We start from the raw sequence: 20,024 nt of genomic DNA, 5'->3' as shown, positions 1-20,024 counted from the left end.
CATAGTAATGATCTTCGTTAGTGCTGATAGCTGCACGTCTGAGAGAGAGAAGTACTAAAAAAGAAGACAGAAAACCTTAATAACGTATGGCTAGTTTCCCCCGATAAAATTTCTCCATATACTTTCAAATAATTAATCCTACACGGAGAGAATTTTCTTCTAAAATTTACCCTGAAAATCATGTAATCGTGGGACAACCTGGCACTTTGAAGAATTTTATGCGAGTTTTTTTAAATTTTACTAGTAAAATGTGTACTAAGTATAATTACTAGTAAAATGTGTGGTAAAATTTAAAAACTCATAAAATTCTTCAAAATGCCGTGTTGTCCCGCGATTACATGATTTTCAGGATAAAGTTTAAGAAAAAAATTCTTTCCGTGTAATGTTTCTGCGAATCTACAATGAGTATCTTTGAACACGAGTATCTTTGCATGTATTTTCCACCAAAGTAAACTTCGTTAGATTGTTTAGACACGACGCGCTAAAAATATTAAAAATATTACGCAACAAATTATTTTGATCATTCAATACTTGCAGCGCTCGAGCGATAAGCGCCTCCTGGCAACGCGTGAAATCATCCCCGCGTTCATCGCTATTCTTCTATCCCCGGGTTCTCCGTGGACCCCCCGCGGCCTGTGAGTCAGAAGTTGTGTAATGGGAAGGGAGACGCATACGAGAAGGTGTAGTCCAACCGATTTGGCGACGCCCCGTCCATACTGAGTTATGGCATCCATAACTAGCACCCACGTCTTTCATTAACCCCGACATTGTCGCGTGTACCGTGGCCGCGTTGTTAAAGGGGCACGGGGAGATCGGTCGCGGAGGGGACCGAAGCGGGACATCTATTTGTTTTTGCTCCATTTGTATTTGCCTGCCATATGTCCCGCTTGCTGCACGTTCGAACGTCGTTCGGGATCACGAAAACTCACGGGATGTTACTCGATACAGAGATGACGCTCGATTCAGCTCTTCAGATTACGACGGATCGTGGTATCCTTTGACTTATCGTATCATGCGTTTGTTTGAAAAATCCCTACTGATTCGTATCACATTGTCATTGAAATTTTATATAAATCATATCCACATTAGTATTTATTGTGAATAGCAAATATACGATGAAGCCTTTACACATTTTGTGATAAAAGTATCACAGATGCGACGTGACTATTTACCAATGGCTATTTTCCGTCAGCAGATACAAGTGGAAAATTGTTTCATTCACAATTTCTATAAATTAATAAGCTATGCGATATAAATTGATTCTAAAATCGATTAATATTGCACAACTTATTTTTTTCGAGGAAATGGATAATCTTTCATGCTGTTAAATATAACATGTTACGAGAGAGCAGTAGTCACGATTGCTGTTACTTTTTTTTGTACATGACGACAAATGGTAGAACCATTTGATATGCTGACCGCATGTGTGAAAATTGACGCCAACAGTAATCCCTTCGATAACAAACAACATCGATCATAATTCTGTGTGGACTACTTTGTCACGTTTGTTGAAAGGACAGAGATGGGCATTCGGTAGAAACGAGCGTAGAAAGTGCAGATAAACGATATCGATCGATCATGTTTGTGAAAGGAGATCAGCCTGAAGGCATTGCGTGCAAAAACTGATTGGCAATATTTTGATTATACCTATACATATTGAAACCATTACGCCAGTTTTCTTAATCAAGAAATTTAATCACAGTGAGAAAAATATGTAGAGAAACGTCAGTAATATATAATTTACGTAAAGAAAAAGTTAAAAAGTTAACATGTAAAATATTGAGCGAGATTACTCTTCTAAACGTCTGTTTCGTAAATTGTTAGATTAATGTAGATATGATAATGTATTATATAAAGAAATGTAACGCGAATATGTGACGCGAAAACGATCAGCGATAATATTGGATTTAATTTCTCCTTCGGAATTCAATGAAAAATGCAATTGCAATCGGACATTATAGTTTTGCACAATCGAGAATGCGCATTTGAAATGAAAATCACGAGCATAAACTAGATCTCTACGTCTCGGATTTGCACTTGTGAGCTTCCAATGCATCTTCGCTAATGGATAAATAAATATTGCCTGATTAGATTGCACGTTTAGTTTAACGATTGTAATATTATTCCACCGATATAATCCCGTTTGTTTTCGGTAAAATATAATTTAGCGGAATTAAACTTGGTTTGAACAATTATGTTATGTAATCTGTAATACGTGTATTATAATTCACATTAGCGAAATTTCCTCACAAATTACGTAGCGTGAAACCGCAAAGGAAATAGTACAATTAATTGTACATAATGTTATTTAATCCTGTCTTGCATGCTTGGTACCAACATTGCATTTTGTAGAACGCAAACAAAATGTATAGTTTGTGTCTTGCGTTACCTATCTTTTATTTGCACGTATATGCCACTGGTATGCCATTAAAAATATGAAGTGCGCTCACATACATATGCACTACAAACATACGAACACTTCCTTTCTCTACGCACAGCTGAGTAATTTTTTTTTACGGAACGAGACACTCGACCTCTATTTCTATATGCTAAGATTTAATGTAAAAGCAAATGCAATTACTCGACGTTTAACCCAAGCTTATCAAGTTTACCTTTGGAATGGAAATTTAACAATCGTGATAGATATGTTTTCTTATTTCTCACTGCCAGTAAGTTGCTATTAATAAAAGTAGTTGTTCTTTTCAATTACTATTAACAATGAATTTATATTTATTGTTTCCTAACATTTTTAATGACTATCGATATTTTGTCGAGTTACTCAGTTTGACCCGATTGCAAAAAATTACTGTTAATATTTATGTGTAATTATACTTTCCATACTCCAAGTCAACTTCCTGGACAGACGTACGACTAGAGGGGGATAAAGTGAAGGAAAAGCGGGAAGGGGTGTTGTGATGAGAAACATGTTATATTTTTAGCGGGGCCTTTGATTTAGCTGTGTGTGGGTGGGCTGTGCGGTTCCGCTGGCTTTTTAGTGTATAGTAAACATCGCTCGAAGATAAACTAATTTGTCCTGAATTTATAAAGTCTACTCGTCCGTCTCGGGCCGCGGACAAGATACATAGATCATTTACTTGCTTAAACAAACATAAGGGGAACAGGAAAAGCGTGCGCTTGTTGCGCGTACGAGTTTTCGGGAAACTTTCCGCATGATGATTAATATAAATATAATAACGAACTGTACAGCTCAAAGAATACATTTGAGAAATATCATTTATATTCATCAGTAATATTACATAACGTTATAACAGCACATTATATAGTCTATAGTAACGTTTACATAACTTTTATGGAGATGGTAACAGAGAATATTAATTAATATAATGAAATGGAATATAATATTTTGACAAAATGGCAAAATAAAATTTCAATTTAAATTTAATTACATTTTAATTAAATGTCATTTTCATAAAATTTTTTATATTAAATATTAAAGTAATTTAATATTAAATACTTCTACATATGAAAACACGCATTTGCGAATAAGGCACTAGATTGTACTTAACCAAAATTCATTTGGAATTAATGTACAAGCTAAAATTACCTTTCTACATTACTCTAATTTTTAGTTGTTGGATATGTACCACTGATTTGTAAACAGGAAAATTTATTTTTTTTTAATTTCACTTGTCTGCGATCTGGAGGAAATATCCTACTTTCGATGTCTATCGATAACAGCACTTGCTGACTTCAATTTGTCGGCCCGCAAACGGGATGGTCTATTGCAATGCAGTTATGAGCAAAAAAGGAGAGAAGGAAGAACAGAGAAGGAAGCTAGTTACACGCGTGTCGCGCACGTGATGCCCCGATATGCGATCGCCATGAGAGCGTCGGACTGTGGTCACATGTGGCGATCGTGTCGCGGCATGAGAAACTCCCGGGCATGTATCTTCGGCCCGCGTGTTGATACGGGTACGCGCAGTTGTGCGCCAATGATTAATAGGAATCGACAGAAGCCGACATTGCGCGACGTCGAGAAATATCGCCGATAAATTCTCCTTTGAATTCCCCCCCTCCCCCTCTCCTTTCTCCTCGCGAAAAACGAAATACCTTTTTTTCGGCGCCCTTTTATCTCACTCGTTAATAACATTTTTTCGTTCTGATCCGAAAGCACGCGCGCGCTCGATGAATGACTGGTGCGAATATAAAAGAATTAGGGGACTGCAAAATGCATTCTGGAATATTACATATCAGTCGACTGTTATTAATTTGTCGTATTCGCTCGTGGCGATCGGCATGATAATCTAATTGATTATCTCAATGCATGAGATAATGAAGCTAATGTAAAATTCAATATTAAACATTGTCGGCATAATTCTCATTTAAATAACGACACATGCATCTGTCGTCAATAGCGATTTGTTTCTTAATCCTTAGAAGATTCCAGTTTTATTACAATTGAATTGAGAGTCGGTGGAACGTGTGTGTATCGTATTATTAAAAATATTACGTGTTAATGTCGACCGTAATTCGTTCATTGCATTAGCGGTGATCAATGGTGATGCACAAATTAATTATTGTGCACGAACATCGCACGTTTATTCCTGTTAAACATGAGTAATTCTTTGGATTCGATTCTACTTGTCAAATTGGAAATATTTTTTCTCGTTAATGACGTTTTTCGATCGTCGCCGGAAGGTGCGTGCGTAACGAACGATCGATGTGTAACATGCGTGTAATGAAAGAGTTGGAGGGGTTGGGCAACTCGCGCTCTTGTTAGGAACACAATGTGCACGTCGCTCAGCGGATGAAGCTCGGACGTTACGTGTCAATCGAACGTTATTAATTTGCGGTATTCATTACCCTCGTAGATAGATGGTGATTAGCATCATTGATAATGGCACGAATTAGTCATGCCAACGTATTATGTCGCATTAAACGTATTGGTCGTCCATTTCCACCGTGAGCGATAGAATTAATAATTTAGATTGGTAATCGCGTACTTCTCTGGCTCATGATGGCTTCCGATAAAACTGCGTATTATCTCGATCTCGATCATTTTTCTTTCAAATAAAAATGCTTACATAGCGTAGCGCCTTAATTATTGTGAAAACGTGTGTACGAGAAGAAAAATATAATTATACACTAACATCCAGCTTGACCGTTAGCGGCGTTTCCGTTACTATTCACGTTCAATATTTCAATTCAATATATTTCAGGTAATATATTTAAATAGACAGTTAAAAAATGAAATTAATATTACGTCATTTTCAAAAATTTACATTATATTAAAATAAAATTAATAATTTTTCCTTATTTTGCAAAAGATAGATTACGGAACACTTAAGAAATGTTAGGTTATCGATATACTATTTTTCTCCATGATAAAGGAGCCCGATGAAAATGCCTAGTGCTACGAGTTACCGTGGATCGATCGTGGCGTTGATTCGAAACCTCAAAGTTCTCGACGGAATCTTCGACAGGGTACACGCACGGATGATGGAGATGCATTCACTGTCAAAGGTGCGGAAGTGAAAGTCAAAGAAGTCGACCGGAATCGCCTTCGGCTGGATAACTCGGTGTCACGCGTGACAAGCATACACGCGTACACGATCTTCCACGTATATACGTGACATATTGTTTTCACGGGTGCACCACCACGAAAGGGGAGCACGGCGCTCGTTTTGCACCTCTCATCCTCCTCATCCTCTTCCGCCTTCGCATTCACCCTTCCCGGCCCCCCGAGTTCGTAGTTCCACGAGTGGATGTTATTGTGTTACGATGTATACCACGGGGCAGACTCCTACGGTGCTCCGTGCCACGGATTTCGGCGCAAACGTTATTATTTTTCGCAATTTGCTAAGCAGATGCTCCCCATTGTGAAGCCGCCGCCGTTGCCGCCGCCGGTGCTACTCCCGTTGCCTGCGGTTTATTTTCCCGGCTCGTCTCCGACAGTCGCCAACATTGCGATACTTTGCCCTCGTTCGTGCAGCGCAACGAGTTTTTTTTTACACGCAAATCCGTGCAATCGTGAAATCTTCATGCCTATGTGTGGACCCAAATATGCGAGAGAGGGGGAAAAAAGGGAAAATGAAAAGGACATGTACAGTGAAATAGAAAGTTAGTTTTGACGCGAGACTTTTTGAAGAATTTAGTCACTAATTATTTTAGAATATTAAAAATAAGTTTTCCACGAAGAAAAGAAAGGCTTTTATAATATATTTTCCATATATGTATATATAAATAATTTTACAATGTACAAATTAGTTATAACAATATCTACTTGCATCCTCTTATATAATAAAGGCAGACAATTTTTTACTTATGTATAATTACGACCTAAGATAAAAGTTTTAATTTTTCGAATAGATAGACAAAAATAACAGAAAAGAAAAAAAGAGAAAGATATTAAAATTACAATAGTAATTATCTTCTCTCGTTTGGACAAAAATTTCTTAATAATTTTTGTTAGTTCTATATATATTTATATATATACATCTAGTAATTCTTCATTTTTAACCTTATCGACGTCATGATTTTTGCTTTCATTATATCGTCCAGGAAGTAACGTTCTTGTCTTTTTTTATCTCTGTGCACGGTTTCAAGTTGCTGCATCCCCATGCGCACACGAGCGCGAATGACGCGTATCCGCGTCGGAGGCTGAATATTTAAACCAACTTGCTGGCGCGCATTGTTTCACCAGCATTCCCTATCTCGGTGGACTACACACGTCGGGAAATAATGATCGCACCGGTCGTCCACCACCCCTTTTCTTCTCGTCTCCTCCTTTGCCGGCGTTCTTCACGCCCGCGACTCTAAAGCATCCGCGACAAAAACGCTGCACTACCGGCCTGAGATTGTACCGGGCGCGTTCTTTCTTCCGCTGATCGTGAATAAGGGGATGGTGGAGAATGGAGAACGTTCGTGAGTTTTCTTCGCTGCGTATCTGCATTCTACCTGCACAGACAAAACATCCTATCTTTTAAAGAAGTCTTGGGGATGGGCTGCAGATAAACACGATTGTATGCGTATATAACAAATAATGGATTTCTAGAAAAACTTTTTTATTTATAGTTGATCTTTTTATAATTACATTCTATTTTTTATATAAATTCACTAGAAGAATTATATCGTGGCGCACGTATATTGATTTTGTTTTTGCCTTTCGAATACTTTTTGCATGTATTATGAGGTATTTCTAGGGTTAACGATAACGCTACCGAATCATATCCAGACCCGCTTAGCGCGTTAAACTAGTTTGAATAAACGAAGGGAAACAGACGCGTGAGGAAGAGACGAACTGCGAAGTCGACACATCGTGAAGCAGAAGCTTCAACGTCGTGCAGGCCCAGTCTCTTTTTCGTTTTTCTTGTCAGTCCTTTCCAAACATTCGCTCCTTTCGGAATTTATCGTCGTTTCTGTGATCTTCGGCGCCGCTGAAGTTACGGAGAAGCGATACTTTTGTGCCAAACTCGCCGGTAGCTTTTTATTTATTTGAATTTCTCTATAATACATTTTCCTTTCGCTAACCAAATATTTAATTACGTTAAACAACAAAAATATAAATGTAGCAGAATTATTTTGCGTAAGCAAACTGTTTTTGTAATTTTTTAAATAACAAAATATCTTATGTTATTTGTTATAGATATACACTATGGAGGTGCGAGCGGAAAGACCGCGGACCGCCGGTCGAATAGCACCAACAGGAAGAGTAACACCGACGGTGCATCAAACCGGTGGAGGCCGAAGAAAAGCTATACCGGTCCCACCACCCAGAGTGCCGACTCCTATGCCTATCGCGAATAATAATCAACAAAGGTATGCGCGTTTTAAAATTATAATTAAATATATTTACGCAGGGAGGAATTAATTCTTCAAAATTCCGTTTCTTTGTAATTATTTTCGAAAATATGTACGATAAAACTAATTAGAATTGGTTATGTATTACGTGAAAAGTGAGAATATGATTTCTATCACAGAGAAGTAATCACGGCTTATCGATTACTTGAATGAACAGTTTCCTAAGAATCTTAAATAATAATTAAACGATTACGAAGAATTAATACCTCGCGATTGATCCTCTTTCGCACGCCGTTCGAGTCAGTCGCGCAGAAACGCCATGGCAATCGTGACTCGATCGTCGCAAGTTCGCGGGACTTGATGTAGCGAGAGTATATCGGGATCGAACTCGCACGGTGCAGTCGCTAGGGTGCACGTTCCGTCCGACGGTATAGCGCTCAACTTTGTCCCGCGGTTTAACGGCGGATTTTACAGCGAGTTTCCAGTCACACCAATTCCTCGCGAGGATAAGTGCCATTAAGTGCCGTCGCGCCGAGGCGCAGCCGTGGATAAGTAGTGGCACGGCTCAGGATAGGTACGGCTGATTAAACTCAGCCAGGAAGCGCAAGGTCGTCGCTGCCCACTTCGTTGATCTCCTCCGCCAATCTGCTCCAGCCAAGCGTTGGCTCGTGCAGAACCGGGGATTTGCCCGCCACCACTCGCGGATAATACCACCCCCGAGATGTTAAGCCTTCGTGGTTGGCGTATTTTTCGGGGCTGGTGTTCGCCAAGCTTGGGATTTTCGAGGGTGGTTTATCGGAGCACCGCAAACTGCGCGCATAAGTTGAGCTTGATAATTGAAAAGCTAAGTGGATGAAGGTGGATACGCGACACAAAGGGATAATTACGCTGTACTGACATGTAACGACTTAATCGGCGATTTTGTGGAGGAGACTAATGGTGTTTTACTTTTTCAAAGCGGCATTTATTTAATTTTATTTTGTTACATTCAATTATATTTAATACGAAAAAGTTCTATTATATGTACATGGTATGCTCGAACATAGAGTATCACGTTTTCGGGTAAAAGATACTTAAGTATTTAGGTTAATTAAATTTGCGATAAGTTTCTAAGTCTCGATTTCGTATCCCTCCAGGTTTCTTTCTCCTCTTTCTCCTCTTTTATAGTCTTATGTTCAAGTTTGATAAAGGTCGTTCTTGAGTATGTCACTTAAGCGTACTGTCTAATTAAAGTTCTTCCCGTCTAATTAAGACGCTTTCCTTTTGTGTTGGATCTTGGAGAAACTAACATCTTAGATAAAAGTCGCCGGTAATAAGCGCCGTCGGAAGAAGCGAAGAAAGAAGTATATTCCCACGTCTCGTTTGACGGTTGATCATCGGCATCTTGCGAACACTTTTAACGAGTTGCAATCTGTAATTAATTACTACGCAATTACACCCTTTTCCTTCGATAAACACAGGAAACGATAAAGTACAGAGACCATAACGCGCAACAGTTTTCCTCGGTTATATATTTGCACCAATTAAACCGTAACATTTTCTCGAAAAAGTCGGACAAAAACAAATGTGGAATTTTTGGCAGACTCGATTTATATGACGCATAATAACGCTTTATTCTTTCGGCGATAATGGACCTGACTTTCGCGAAAAATTGTCAAGTTGCAACCCCGTCAAATAAAGTCTCACACGAATTTCAAAGCCTGTCAGGTTTCATGTTCGTAATTATTCGGTTGGACATGGCCACGACGTGTAGTCGTTAAAAACCTTAATCTCAAGCTCACGGTCGAGAGAGAGAGAGAGAGGGGGGGGGGGATAGAAAAAAAGAGAAAGGAAGAGAATAATGGAGCGTAGAAAAGGCGGGGGTGAGTACAGAGATTAGAGGACTGAAGGTTCCCCTATTTCAAAAAGTGGTTGTCATCATTGCTGGAGTATTCGTAAGTTGTTCGGGGTTGTGATTTTGCTGTGCATTACGTTGCTGTTTCACGTTTAATAAATTTACGTGTTACCGCTAATCAGATTGTAAAGTAGAATCTTGTTTGCATTATTTCAATATTGCATTATAGCATCAATGTGACAATTAATGTTATTGCAAAATCGAGATAACTTGTATTATATTACATAACATTTATCATGTCATATTGATTGAATTGGGAAATTGATCTTTTCTCAAATGAAGATAATTTTGATAAAGATGTCAATTTTATGTAGCAGTATTTTCCAAGTATCCAAAGTTAACAATCATCACTTTTTCTAATGCTTTACGACATGGCAAAATATAATAGCTACATTTTTTAAATATTTTTGACGTACCGCAGGATGCACCGCAGCTTCATTTTTATTCCACTGATCCATTCTCATTAATTTGAATATCTTCGAGTTTCTTCTCGAATATGTAAACTTGTGGTATAATCGAACATATATATTACACAATGCGAGTGCCTATTAATTACGAGCGAGTGACTATTTTAACCGCAAAAAAATATTCGCATCAGTGTGAGTTACCGAGGGAAATTAAACGCATAGTGGTTAAATGCTGATGATTGAAATTCTACGATTTTCTGGCTCACGGTATTTTTATGATTTCCATGGCATCCCTTTTCCGATTCTCTCTCTTTCTTTCTCTCTCGACATACGTACATTTCATTAAATACTCCTTTTTTTCCCCGCATTCGCGGCCACCCTTCGTAAATATTCGTGCGGCGAAGGTTCTACAGCTATTCGCAATGAATCCCCGTTCCCCGTGGGGGTGGACGTAGACGCGCGGCGAATGGGAGGGGTGGGGTGCGTCAGGAAGTTTGAAGTATTTTCCTCATAAAGCTTTCGAGGTATCTAAAATATTTGCGACGATGCGGATTTCGCTTCGGGATTTTAATTAATTAACGACCCGACACGCTGGTTGGCCCGTACGAGCCAGTTCGGTCAGACGATGTGTGTGGGGGAGGCGATGGTAGCGGCAGGTGGGTTGAGGAGGTAAAGGTTCATTAGAACCTCGTGCAGCTTGAAATTCTGTCGACCACAATGTAAATAACTCACTCGTGCTTTATATAAAGCAGAGAGAGGACCTTTGTGCCAAAGAGCCGCCCGTATGCGTTCATTAGGCGGTGTTTAGCTTTAGTTACAACGGCACATTTCGAACCGTTGCCGTCGCGCGTGAACACGTCCGCGCATCATGTGTTACACGTGTACGTGAAGAATCGTTGAAACGCGTCGGACGATGGCGAGAGAAGTATCTGGCTGGGCCCGGAAATGCGAAGCCTCACCGTATCCGCCTGCCCTGGGGTAATTGCATGGAAACTGATTGGATGAAAGGGGCCACCTAATGGCGCGGTATATCAAGAACTTGTTAAATCAGAAAAGATAGGCGAGATTGTTTTACAAATGATTTCGTGATACTTTAGTTAACAATACGTGAGATAATGCGATACGCGAGCTTGTCACGCGATATCTCTCTCCACGGAGGAAGAACATTAAATTACCAGACGTGGATGCGAAAGGTGACTAATTTGTGCGTTGCGAATCGTATATCTTTCGCCGCGAAATACACATAATTGCGGGAAGCGGATAAAAGTTTCGAGGATACCGTAGATTGCAATTATCGTTGCAAATCGGTCGTGCCGCTTGGTCGCCTCGGCAAGGAAATAATACGAAAGACAATAATTCCGATCTCTCAAAGCGGTTCTCCAGAATCTGGTACGTCTCCTGGGAATATCGTGACTAACGAACGCCGGTGCGACCGCGGTGGAATATACGCCAATTAGCTCGTATTTTTCGTCAAAGAGATCAAACCCCTTTCTGTATTAGTACAGGACCAGAGGTTATGGACGTAAAGAGTCGTTGGTAGAGACAAAGTAGAGGCAATGTTGGAGATAATATCAAAGGATAGTTAAGCCGTAGTATATATGTATAAAGCGCCGGCGTCAGAGAGCTTTTGCGATTTCTGTACGAGGAAAACGCGCCCTGCGCTCCCTTTTTGTAAATTTAATCTATCGTGTCGCGCTGTTAATTTATTCCTTTTATTCTGTTTTTCGCACACTTTGGTAAGAAATTATCCGGGGGAGTTTGTTCGAAAAGTTTGCGCGCGTTCGGCCGAAGAAGTATGATAGAGAAAAATAAAACATGGTGATTAGATAGGGCGAGTTTGAACAACTCTGGATCGTAATTTTAATGATGAATCTTAAGTCGATAGTTTCCGAGGGAACTTTCTTGATAAGGCTATTTACTACAATTTTTAATTAATCTTCCCAACAACAAATAATTAAAGCATAAATCAAGATTCCGAAGAAATAATATCCATAATGAATGTAAATTGTATAATATATTTAACGAGATTTTATCATCTAATTGCATCTCGTAAACAACGTTCATTCTCTCACCGTGTTATAATACAATCACGTTTAATAAGTATTCGTTTGCCTTTATAGTAATGAAATAATTTTATAACGCGGATTGACACACGTCTTCCGCGTTCATTTGAACTTTGTCATCTCCTCGGTTCAATATCCTCTCGCTCGTGATGCTTCCGCACGGATCCAATTTGAGACCGGTTGAAAGACTCTACCACTCGATTGATTTGTCGCGCATGTCGAGAGTTAATTAGCTTGGAGTAGGCGATGCTAACCTAAAGGTTCTCTCGCTGGCGACCTTTAATCAAGCGATTAATCAAGCGATAGCCGAACATTATCGGCGTCCATGTATGTGACAATCAAGTTTATTTAAAACCACAACCACCGTTGATCGAGTTTGTGATTTATCTAATTATTTGTTTAACCCTTGCGTTTCGTAATTACGCTCGTATAAAATATAACATATCTTTTCTTATTCCCCGCAATTATCTATATAGATTCACGTGACGTGCGATATTTCAGTGTAAATAATTTTTGATATGTTTTCTTATGCAATTTTCAAAAATAATTTTATCGAGGGGAAAACCGCTGACCATAATCTTGTACACCAATGCCCACTAATGCCCAGTGGGCATTACTTTATCTTATTATCTTATTTTATCTTATTTTATCTTTATAATGTCCCAGCAATAATTCCCCAAAAATGCCTAATACCTAGTAATGCCCAGTAATGCCGCAAATCTGTACACCACAATGCCCTCAGCGGTTTTCTCCTCGAATTGTACTAATAGCCTTGTTAATCGACACACAAATCTTAACAATGTCAGATTTGGTAAATTACTTTCTTTTATTCGACGTTGATTCGTATAATTGATTTCGTCAACATATGTCATTGACTTTTGATTTACTCTTTTTATAGCATCTTACTGTCTCTTTCCCTCTCGCGTCGATCCATGTGAGTGTATTCTTACGTTACCCGAGATACATACGCGAAACTTGTCCCGATAGCAATTTACTTTTTTACGGCTTTCGATAACGAGTCGTTTCTTTACGGTCCTTTGAGAGCGATTTACCTCTTTACAACTGTGATAGAAACCCGCCGGTTTTACGGCACTTGATAGTGATTTTTATTTCGTCACACGGACTGTTCCGCTCGCCTCCTTTTTTCATCCCGCATTGATCTGCACCGGCGAACGTATCGGCGACCGCGTACGCTTTCTGCTTTCGGTTTTTGATGGATTGTACGAGCACGCGTGAGTGCGCCACCTCAAATACGTCGTGGTGCTTAACGAGGCAGATTTTCATGGGAACGACCGTCAAATGGGGAAACGGATATCCCGCTACGAGGACTACGGTGCCGATGTACGTTCGCGATTCGAATCGCAGCGAAACTACGCGTACGAGAATGAGCGCGTCCCCGCAACGTAGGTCAAAGGCCCGCAGAATTTTTTAACAAGGCCAGGAATCGCCACAAGGGAAAGGGGTGTCAAACCACATATACCCAGGTGTCAAAAAATACCATAATTCCTTACTATTTCCACCCTCGACGTAGATAAGAAATAGAGGAAAGTCTCATACTATGAGATAGACTCCTAATATGAGACAGCGGGGGTTTCTGTTAAATCAATAAACATCATCTGTTGATTCCACCATGTATTTATTGGAGCGAAATCTGTTTAGTGAAAAATTCACTGTTAGATTGTGTAATCGTTGTGAAAAAGAGATGATATCTGACATTAGAAACCTCTCTATCTCATAATAAAGAACTTTTCTCTGATAATGACTGATAATGACTGAGTGTGCAATCTCCTCTCTTATTTTTTTTATTATTTTCATTATCATTAACACACACAAAGGGTGTCGAGGGTAGGAAGAAATAAGAACCGATATCTTGGGAAAGATATTATTCTCCGACGGAACGTGTGCTATTTTAATTTCCTTTTATTTAAATACGTGAAATATACTTGTACATATACCGTGAGTTAAACATTAATAATGAATATATTTGCCTATCTTTCCTTTGTTCTATGGAAAATGTTAGTATTAATTAATGACTTAATTAAGAGTGATCAGCTAATATATTTTGGAAACATTTTATGGTAGAATCTTTTTAAAAAGGTATCGAGACAAACTATCGTACTCCTAGATTAAATTTCGGTATTTTTCGGATTTAGAGCTAACGCGACGGTATAAGACCTGCCTTATCGGCGCGCGATATACCCGGTGTCGCGTTAGAAAGCGCTTGGTATCTCAATCTAGCGGCAGGTCGCAGAACACCATTGGAGGGATGCTGTGACGTCGCGGCGCCGATGATGCCCGGCGCCTCCGTTGGTAGGCGCCACTTTCCGGCGAGCCGTCGCCTGCTGGAGGGTGTCTTTCACCCCCTCCGGCGCGGCGGCGCTGTCGAAACTTTCCTCTGCCGAGAGGGATTCATGGTTAAGCCGAACTTGTAAACTTGGAAACGTCCGCGGTACTACTCCGTAATTAATTAGATCGTGAAAATAATGTACTTCCAATACCTATCGCGGAATCGTATCAAGCTGCGTAAACTTGAGCGTTAGCTTTGGTTGAGACCCGTTCAATTTTCGCAATGTAAAAGTTGATCGTTAAACACTTGCAATCAATTCGAAGCTAATTTAGTTTCTCGGTCTCTTGTGGCTTTCGAAGATGCAACTCGGTTTTTTAATCGAAGACCAGATCGCGCTTGCGTTAAAAACGCGCCGCTTACCGCGAACGCGTAACGGCGGACAATGCGGATCGGCTGGCGTTCAATCGTTTTTCGCGAAATCGCGTGTATCCGTTTATCATTACCTCGGAAATCACGTATTTATCCGCATCGTGAATATAATACTTTAGCGCGCGGGTCGTTAACCTAATGGAAACGGCGTTAAGGCCGAGGGGATCGATATAGTGCACTTTCGCCGTCGTCATTTGCGAAGGCCGAGGCCAATCGTAAGAAGGGACATCGTGAGGAAAGGCGAGAGAATCCGCGCGGCTCTAATAGCGCGTGAACGCACTTAATGGAACCATTTGAATCATAATGCGGCCGATCGGCGCCCGCGATTGGCAGTTTCCACCCGGGGAATCTCAGACCGTGCATCTTGCTCTAATCCTGCTTTGGTCTTTTCCGATTAGAAACCGGTATCGGTCAATCCCGCATCGTTACGAGGCAATCGCTCGTATGATGATAAAAGATCGATAATTTCAATATGACCGTGCGTGCATTACATTTCCGTATACGTCATATAAAGCGCACATCGGTTCCTGCATGGGAATAAATTTTTTTTGCCGCTCCATTTCTCCTCGTGATTATAAACTAACGTTAATTAAATTCTTTCATAAAGAGCACGTCAGTATTTTAGAGACAGATCGATAAATAGCTGATACATACCATAGAAATTAGAAACGGGCATATTTCACATATTGAAAATAAGGGAAAAATTAAAGGGTGTACTATCAGAAAAATTGAACTAGAGTGCAAAGTGCACGATAGAATGTTAAAGGAAAGTGCGATAAGCAATCTTTCACTCGAAGGTTTTCAAAAGCGTGGAGTCGAGCTTCGATCTCGTAATCGATATCACAAATACAACATGTACGATTGTGGTTTATTTTTCAGAGTCGAACATAATTATGTGGAATTGATTTAATATCCGCGTTTTAACGATGTTAATTGAGGCCGCCTCCTTATCGCCGTTTTCGCGTAATCATCTCCCAGACACTTAAACCTGGAGTCTCATGATCTCCAATACTGTTTCTTCTCCTTGTCTCTCTGCGCGATAATAACTTCAGTGTTATGACAATTACTGTCTTCCTGTTTTTCCATTCTCCAGTTCAATTCACTTGATACTCCTCTTTCTCCGTTAATGGCGCTAAATATCGTGCGAATTGAATTTTTCACGTATAAGCATTCAAGAAAGAAAATAATACGTCTCGAGAATTGTTATGAAAAAAGTTCTAACATTTCTAGATATTTATCAATTGCACTTTAGTTGCAAACGTTAATTAACGTAGGCCAGAAGTAGACGGAATACGTGTGTAGTGAAAGTTAGTATAGATAAATGATAATGTTGTTATCGCGCAAGAGTTAAATGCTAAATACGCTTAATGAGACATCGATTAGAAACCGTGCCTCACAAGTTGCCTTCCATTAATTAGCATGACCTAAAGAAGAGAGAATATTGACTAGCTTAATTGGGACGAATTCATATCCGTGCATGAATATAAGATAAGATACATAGAAAGCTAATGTTTGTTAAATATCTGTATTTTTATGATAATATTCTTACATTAAATATCATATATTTATACATATATATTTTAACAATATTATCGATTTTTAATTAAATACATTTATTTAATCAAACAATCAACAAGAATGCCATGTAGATTCAAGCAGGACGTAGGTAGCCCAATAATTCAATTATGTGAATTGATATACCGTTTTTCCATCTGTCTTGTGCGCCGGTTTCTTTTCGGACATAACACAGTTTCGTTAAACGGAATATTGTCGTCAGCAAATTCACGTATCAATCGCTGAACGATTTCTAATAATTTGTATTCAAATGCCAAATTTAGCACTCGATACTATACTCCCTTCTTGTAAAGAAATCTTATTGCGAAAAATGTTATCTCAACCAGGATTCGAATCTAGGACCTCCCACAATCCGCGAGGGGCGTCTTAATTAACATTTATTTAATAAAATTAAAGTATTTATGTAGGGCAGTACAACATCAATGGTCAATCGTTATTATATACAGGGTGTCCTGAAATTCGCGAATCAAAATACCATAGCAAGAATGTCATCGAAAAAATAAATTAAAAAGTTATTTGCCATTTTTCGTTCCGAGCAGTAGTTTTTTTTAGATAAAAAGGTTCAAAACAGGCCAATCATACATTACGGTTGAACGGAAACTTGTCCGTGAGTCGCGCGTCGATAGTGTTAGTGCATTAACACTATATCGACTCACGGACAAGTTTCTGTTTGATTCGCGAATTTCAGGACACCCTGTATATAGAAATATTTTAAGACAGGATTCTAATATGAAGTAGTAGGATTTCAATGTTCAAATTCAATCACAAATTTTTTTCGCAACAATTACACGATCTAACAATCAATTTTCCCGTAAATAGATTTCACTCCACGGGCAATAAATTAATAGTGGAACCAACTGATGATGACGTCTATTAATTTAGCAGAAACTCCGCTATCTCATATTAGGAGCCTATCCCATAATAGAGGACTTTCCTCTAAGTTACGATTGATACATGTACGATATATGTATATGTATAGATATATAATTAATTTCAAGTGTTAAACGCTTTTTATGAGGTATAAATTGCGATGTCAATTCATATAAATATTTATCAATTTAAAGTTGGAAATATCGAGTATCGACGATCGGCTTAGTTATCGCTAAGGGCAGAGTTCAAACGCGCAGACAGTGCTTACAAGCGCACACTATTTGCAGCCGTCGAGATAGCGATCGATATTTCGACCGTGAAGCTCCGTTAATGAGATCGTTTAATTCCACGCTCGCGCGACTCCACGTACGCGCTTACAGGTCGTTACAGCACCCGCTGCCGTCGCCTCAGACGTCTATAATAATGACGCTAAATTACCATCTCTATCTGTCGTATCTCCGGTAACCCTCCCGGAGGATGACGAGAGGACGCGTGAGCGTAGGTAGTTCTATACTTTACGCTGAGGTCCTCGGATATTTGACATAGACATAGTAATAGTCAACCCTAATGTTTAATATACTATATAATGACAATATATACGAATTTGTTATATAAAATTATATATAATTATATGGATATACAAAACATACATATTCATGTAATATATACAATTTTATATAGGTAAAATATATAGTTTTATTGCGTGAAATAAAACGAAAAGTACGATTTTCCGTATTAAATTCATTTATATTACTCGCGTGCTGTTTAGGTGCCAGTGGTTGGCCACCTGTAGGTCTAGGAAATATACGTAAGTGTATATACACGTGTGTGCATAAATACGTCCGGTGCCAATGATCCGTTGTGTTGAATAATCGACATTGCGTTTATCCGCGTCTACCCGTGACGTTGGGTGGACAAGTGGGCGTAGGACATGGATCACAAGATTATCCTGTCCAAGAGGGATATCCCGTCTAAGAGATGTTCTGTTTAAGTGTACATCGATGCCATCCGGCATTGTCTCGCCGACGAAATATGGAAATCCTAATCCAGAAAATTATTTCGTTAAGCAATAAGGTACTTGTATTTTCTTTCATATTTTTGCTACATACTTTTATTATTTAATTATTCACAAACAATGCGGTAACGTTATTCTTTGCGAAAAGCTGATTTAAAAAAATGCCACTTTTTAAAATAACTTTAAAAGAAAACTCATTATACGGATAAAATAAAAAATAAATCTCCCTGGCTAAATTATTGCGAAACTGTTAAATAATTAAACGGTGAGTAATATTGCTTTTTATTTTATCGTTCGCGGAACACAATGACCATTGAAACGCGCGAGACTGTAACACACAGGTGACAGGAATTGTTATAGGAAAAATCTGTATCGGACAGTGTTTAGTGTTTTAATTTTATTTTTCAACTGATCTCTCCCCCCCCCCCCCTCTCTCCGCGATTTACGGTCAATATTCGAGTTTCTACAGCGTGAGCCTAAACATTTTATTATTCGTTCCGCACGTAAATATAAGCTGGCTGTTATGACATATACGCACACTGTACGGCTTGCCGTCCATAAAATTTGCGTGAGGCCGCTTTCCTGTAAATTACGACGTAATAACGGAGAGCACAATAGCGAATCTCGATTGTGAATCTGTTGTATCATTTTCGCTCACAGACTCGGGAATATACGTTTATTCAGCTTATTAATTGCAACGTCGTATTCGTATTTGCCTCAAAATATATTCATAATTATAATAAAATATTACGCGATGCTCAGTTGCGCGCAAACGATGGACCGATGATATTTAACACCAGCGTTAAGAGCTGTCACTTTTGCACATCCCGATTAAATAAGAAAGACAAGATAGAAATTTAACAGAGGACAATTAATTTTATCAAACAAGCAAAAGGATGGATATATGTAGCCTCCACGAATCCAATATATACATTAATTTTTACCAGGGTTGGGTAAGTTATCTTTTCTTAAACTGAGTTAAGCTAAAGTTAACGGCCTTGAAAAGTTAACTTAGTTGAGATACAAGTTAATCCATAATACAATAAATTGAATTAAAAGTAAAATTAATAATAAAAAGAAATTAAAAAGTTAAAAGTTCAATGTTTTATTTTTATATAAAATCTCAGAGACTTACGATCACGTAAATTGCATTGAATTTTACGACTAGCGTTTGGACAATCACACACTACACGGAATATGGTTCACTTCATATGCAAACAATTTCACGCGAGTTCGAGAATCAAAACTCCATATAATGGATGTGTTCCAAAATTCATTACCAGCGCTGAAGACCTATAGTACACGTATACGGTAGATTTTAGAGCTGGCAGGATATTTTGAAACGCAGAGATTGCCAATGTAGGCAGACACACGGCATCTCGCGACGCCTTTGTTCATGGCATGGCTAACTTTAAGGCCCGGTTTTTCATTTTCTGGTTAACTGTTAACCACAAGTTAGTCGACTCTCTATCTTTCTTTATATTATTATCTAAAAAGAGACAGAGAGTCGACTAACCTCTAGTTAACAGTTAACCAGAAAATGAAAAACCGGGCCTAAGAGAGAGGTAAAATAAAAGTTAAAAGTTACCGATATAATGTAACTAAATTCAGTTAAAAGTTAACAGTCTATAATGTAACTAAGTTAAAATTATTTAATTTTTAACTTTTATCTTTTTAACTAAACACTATCCAATCCTGATTTTTATTTCATGCGCATAATACG

General features: G+C 38.8%; 1 protein-coding gene across 1 annotated transcript in view; it reads left to right on the top strand.

Moving 5' to 3' along the window:
* LOC105568501 overlaps positions 1 to 20,024 on the top strand; it is a 133,818-nt gene that overhangs the window by 53,033 nt on the left and 60,761 nt on the right. Inside the window, exon 2 of the mRNA XM_012024210.1 lies at positions 7,607 to 7,779. Within this exon, the coding sequence (XP_011879600.1) occupies positions 7,616 to 7,779 (164 nt within the window). The 5' untranslated portion in view covers positions 7,607 to 7,615. The remainder of the gene's footprint in view (positions 1 to 7,606; positions 7,780 to 20,024) is intronic.

This window comes from Vollenhovia emeryi, unplaced genomic scaffold (genome assembly GCF_000949405.1).
Source record: "Vollenhovia emeryi isolate VEMERY1.0 unplaced genomic scaffold, V.emery_V1.0 DF939129.1, whole genome shotgun sequence".
NCBI classification, from domain to species: domain Eukaryota; kingdom Metazoa; phylum Arthropoda; class Insecta; order Hymenoptera; family Formicidae; genus Vollenhovia; species Vollenhovia emeryi.
This window is presented reverse-complemented; position numbering and strand designations above follow the sequence as displayed.